The sequence below is a fragment of the Ziziphus jujuba genome, chromosome 10, assembly GCF_031755915.1.
Source record: "Ziziphus jujuba cultivar Dongzao chromosome 10, ASM3175591v1".
NCBI lineage: Eukaryota > Viridiplantae > Streptophyta > Magnoliopsida > Rosales > Rhamnaceae > Ziziphus > Ziziphus jujuba.
Genome location: NC_083388.1, coordinates 15,649,791 through 15,655,388, shown reverse-complemented (window position 1 = coordinate 15,655,388; position 5,598 = coordinate 15,649,791). Strand labels below are relative to the sequence as shown.

Here is a 5,598-nt window from a genome sequence, read left to right as displayed (position 1 = left end):
CCTAGATCAACTTACTCCTAAACCTATATTATACTAGCCCGGATTGAAATTAAGTTCATTTTCTAATGGTCACCTTGATCCCTAATTAACTTGTGATTAAAAACCTTGGTATATGATGAAGACGCCACAATAGGTGATGAATATCCCATTGATAAGTCAAACTAAAACACTCAATTTCTATTCAATGTTTTAGGTGTTCAAAAAGAATAAAGATAATTCTTCTTACAAATAATTTTTAAATGATAATCTAAACTACCATTCCATTGAAAAATAAGTCTTTAGATAGGCTAGAGTTACAAAATAAAACCCTAAATCTACTAGATAAAACTGGCCAATGAATGATGATGTGGCCGAATTCTCTTACTTTTCTAATATAGTTTGGATTAATTAATTCCTTAATTTTAGAATAGGAATTAATTAATTTACAATTAAAATAATAAAATATTGAAAATCCTAAATTAATTTGTCCAGCAAATAATTAAATAAAAATCAAAATAAGAAACTATTTTCTAAAACAAAAGTTAAATTTTAAATTAGGAAACTAGTTGACTAATTTTCCAACTAAGCTAGCTTTGTCCAATCACCAGCTATTTTAGGCTCCAAATCAACTCTAATATGCTATGTAGGATGCCAAATAGGATTACAACAGGTTCCCATATATTGCCCTTGATTGGATTGATAAAGCTTGCTTAGATTATAAGACACCACCTTCCAACACCAAAACAATGCAATTCGGCCAAATTGAAAGCGTATGCGCAAATGATTAGCTTGGATGCCTTTGCTTATGCCTTGATATAATTTCATGGTCTTTTGGTGTGCTCAATAACATTCACAAGCCAACAAATTCATCCCTTATTGCACGGAGTCCATAAATGCACAAAAACAGTGTCCTGGGTCCATTTCAGCCTTTGTAGCTTGGATGCACAATACGAGTTTTGAATCTTCATGTATTGTCATGCCTTATTAAGATTTAATAATACCTTATATAAAACTAACCAGCTTGTCCTTAAATCACTTAGCTTGCACCTTAGTAATTGATCCTATCTTCAGTTGCACAGGATTAGTACCCCAGCGTGTAGTCGGTTGTACGGGTACAAACGGATTTTCATCAGAAGCCCTCTTGTCTAAAGTCTAAACCCATAAGTGAAGAAGAACCATGTCTTGAAAAAGTCTTAGAGTGTGTTTGTCAATGCTTCGGGGAATCTAATAAGTGCAACCAAGAAAGAGAGAGAGAAAAAAAAAAAAAAAAAGCAATTGCCCATGTTTTGGGAAGAAAATATAAGCTGCCTTTTTAATTAAAAATAAACAAATAAATCAGCATTTTAGGTGCTTCTTTATGGTTGGTATTTCATAATGAAAATAAAATAGTACAAAGTACATTAATTAAACTATATAAACATCATAAATAACGTTAAAGGTGTTATTCAATCATATATAACCAAACATTCACCACTTATTTTATGAGGCACTTTTTAACAAAATTATTACGGAAATAAATGCTAAAAGAATGATTGAGTTGATTAAAAAAAAAAAATGTAAAGGCACTCAAAAACACACCCTTAGTCACCAATATGCCATTGGCGTATAGTTAAAGTCGACTAAGTTATTTAGGGACCTAAGATTGAGAGATGAAGGAGAGACATGAGACAAAGTGAGCGATAAAGGGAGAGGAATTTGAGAAGTGAGCAATAAAGAGAGATAGGGAGTGATCAGGAGACAGGAATTTAATAACTTTACCACAGAGACTTTTAGTTTTCCTTCTAATTTGAAAGGAAAATAAAGGTATGTTGTTAACGTTTTCAAAAACAAATTTTATAAATCAATTTTGTAAAATGAAAATGATAAATTTGATTGTCTATTTCTAGAATTTAAAAATATGTTTGGTAACATATTTAAAAATATTTTTTGAGAATGTGATAAAAATATGTTTGGTGAATATAAAATGATATATATATATATATATATATGGTAAAGAAAATATTTATTCTTGAAAATGCTAATCATTTTTCATATTTATGTATATATCTCTATAAAATAAGTATTATTACATTTAAAATAATATATATTATCTATATCCTTTTATATATTTGATTTCAAAATTTTTCAAATTCTTGTAAACTTTTTTTTGAATGTTTTATAAATTTACTCATATTTTAGATAATGTTTTCAACTTTTTTTTTTAAGTTCTAAATTTCAAATAAAGCTATCAAATGCATTTTTCATCATTTTTAAATTTGTAAAATGATAAATCATTTTGTAAAACGATATGGCATAAAAGAATCCACTTTTTTATGTTTATTTTTCCCCAAAGTTTTCCTCACTTTTTTGGTTTTTTTTTTTTTTTTTTTTCATAGTCTATGGACACAAATTACAAAATAGCATTTTGTCAATATCAACTTAAAAAAACAAATAAAGGCGGATCCAGGACAGCCAAAAGGAACTTCAATTGAAAAAAATTTAAAAGAAAAATTAAATAATTAAAAATTAAAAATGAAAAAAAAAAAAAAAAAAGGCTACGTATAAATGGAGCCACTAGAAACTGAAAGCGTATGAAATAATAAAGAATCTTCTCCAGACAACAAAAGTAAGCAATGACCTCATACATCTCTCATTGGATTACATTATTTGCCAGATACAGTGAAGATTACAAATGGAATCTAAAACCTTCCCACATCTTTCCAAACTATATGCCTTCTTTAAAACTTTCATCGAATAATTAATTTTACTTCAGCTGGAAAACTTATACTTTGTCATTTTTTATAGTTTTAGATCCTGTAAACGATAACTTTTGATTCTGCTCATTTTAACTTCTTTTTTGTTGGAAGACTTTGGTGAGAAAACTTTGATTTTAAGCTCCTTTGAAGATCCAAACCTCTTACACAAAAGAGCCGGAACATTTTCATAATCCTTTTTTGACCTCTACAAACTAAAACGTATTATTTCAGAAACCGTGCCTAACAGAAGTTAAATTGTTTCTAAATATTACATAACAACCAAATTCTAACATTTGTGAATGCATGAAATTTCATAAATTTGATTACTTTTCAACGACTTATGGCAAAACTAAAAAAATAAAATAAAATAAATAAAAACAAACATGGTTCCTTTATCTCAGAGAAATTGTAATCAGTCCAGTACTGGTTCATTACAATTAGAAAACCAAATCTGATGATGTTTCTTCATCATCTAATTCATATTCATACCATTCTGGCAAGCACTTTGATAATGTCATCCATAGATGGTCTATGCAGAGGTTCATCTTCCACACAAGCCTTTGCTAGAACGGCTAAACATAAAGCTTCTGCAAGAGAATAATCCTCTTTCAAATTTGGGTCCATGAAACTTTTCAGCTGCTCGAAACAACCTCCTTCACTTGCTCTACCTCCTAAGAATCTGATTGATTCTTTGAATAGCTTTCCATCACTGTCTTCCTTTCCTGATATAAGCTCAAGCAGCACAACTCCAAATGCAAAAATGTCTACCTTTTCAGAAACTGAGCTATGTATAATGTACTCAGGTGCAACCCATCCTCTAAAACTTCTATTATTTCTATAATTTTCTTTTGATGAAAATCCAACGGCCGGGGTTGCTCCAATATTTCCAAGTTTTGCTCTGCAATTTGATGTCACAAAGATGTTTCTTGTATTCACCCTCATGTGAGCATATGAAGGGAAAGTATAGCAGTGCAAGTAGTGAAGACCAGTTGCAATGTCAAAAGCAATCTGTGACCTCTGATCCCAACTTAGATGACAATCGGACGGATCAGATAGGCTATCCCTCAAGCATTTTCCAGGGAACTCAAACACTAAGTAAGACCAGGAAAAGTCCTTTTCTCCGTAACAAACACCACGTAGTTTCACTATATTGATGTGGTTGATCTTGGAGTGTATATCGATCACCTGGCGAGTGTCTTCGAATCTCATCCGTTTGATAATTACTTTATCGTTATCCATCATCAATCCCTCATATACTTCATTGCCGATCTTGTTCGGCCAACTGAAATCCCCTGTTGCTTTCTTGATCTCTTCTATGCTGTAGTTAAACAAAGAGAATTTTATCCCAGCAAGAAGATCCGGAGATAAAGACGAGTTTGTGGGGCTCAATCCGCCTGTTTGGAATCTAGGAGAGCTTCTGGCAGGTGAACAAGAGATCGGAGAGCTTCTAGCAGTGAAATGCTGGTACTTTTCCACCTTCCATTTCTTCAAAGCTTTTATGAACAACCCACATGAAAGTAGTGCTACAAGTAGAAGAGAAAACCCAACAGCAAAACCTGCTATGTATTTATTCCTTTTCAGCTTTGTGTTATTTGCTGGTTTTTGAACAGGAATTGTTGGAAGAAAATCAGGACTTGGAGGTGGAGAATTTGGGATATTAAAGTTTACGACCTTCGGATTTCTAAGTGGAACTAGGAAAGTAGTCCCAGGAAAAACCGTTGGCCAAGGTTCTAAATGATTCATTTCCCATAATTCTTCTGCAGGGATGTCAAATTTCTTGCTCAGAGAATTTATTTCATCTCCTTTTGCAATTGGGTATGTAACAAGGTACTTTATTCCCTTACTAATGGTGGAATTTTCAGGGCAAGCACATTTCAGAGGCACTTGAAGCTTATAACCAGTTTTGAGATTGTTTTCTCCTCCAAATGGGTTTTCCTCAGTGAAAGTGGAAAGTTTCAATAGCCCTTCAAAAACCCCACAAGCAATCTCTGAGAAGGATGTGATTCCAGACACTGTGTACCTAAAATTTGCCTTAAAAAATTGTCCTGAGCAAGAACATGTAATGGGTACAAGAATTTCTCTACCTGCTGTTAATGCCTCAGACTTGTTTGTTAGATTGTTCAATTGAAGTAGCACATCAAATTTCACATTGAACAAGTCTGAGACATTAGAAATAGTCTGGAAATGTTGACTGGCTCTGTAGACTAAGAAGGTTTTGCATGAACTTTGGGATGATGAACTACAAGTATATTTTGAACCTGAATTGTTTGTATTTGATACACAATCTGATGGGTCATAATATTGCTGAGCAGAGCTTGATTTTATGCAGACCAAGATAAGAAACCAGAAAATATAGTACTTCTTCATGGTTTTCTATGCCCAAATAATAAGTTTTTCTCAAGTAAATTTTAAAAATATGGCGTATAAAAAAGTGGGGAAAGGTAGAGAATGGTATATGGAAATGGAGCTGATAGATTTGGTCTGCAAGGGGAGAAGAAGAAATAATTTGATTGAGAGGAATGCTTGCCGACGCAGAGAGAGACCAGCTTAAGGAAGAACCGCATTAAATAAATTAGTAAATGAAATTTCATGACACAGCCAGCGATTACAAAGTGACACTATAAGATAGGCATTTTAAATATAATATTATTTCCAAGTCCGGCCAACATTTCCAACGGTGAAAAGTATAAATGATCAGCTTATTTTGAAACAATAAACCTTGTCAATAAACAGAAAGCACCATTAAGAACCAGCTAAATTAGTAATGTCAAGTTGGAAGTATTGAGTATTAAATATATATATATATATATATATAATAATGTATATATATTATATATAGAATAATGTCAAGCTTATATATTATATATAGAATAATGTCAAGCTT

At 32.0% G+C, this 5,598-nt stretch overlaps 1 protein-coding gene across 1 annotated transcript; it reads right to left on the bottom strand.

Annotated features, from left to right (window-relative positions):
• Nucleotides 1-3,024: 3,024 nt before the first annotated feature.
• Nucleotides 3,025-5,396, bottom strand: LOC107411387 (lysM domain receptor-like kinase 4). The gene has a single exon (XM_016018965.4). It carries the CDS (start codon nucleotides 5,079-5,081, stop codon nucleotides 3,198-3,200), a length of 1,884 nt encoding a protein of 627 aa, XP_015874451.3. The 5' UTR covers nucleotides 5,082-5,396; the 3' UTR covers nucleotides 3,025-3,197.
• Between the last annotated feature and the right edge of the window lie 202 nt (nucleotides 5,397-5,598).

Coding starts and splice junctions, on each gene's coding strand:
- LOC107411387 (XM_016018965.4), bottom strand. CDS start 5,081: ATGAAGAAGTACTATATTTTCTGGTTTCTTATCTTGGTCTGCATAAAA.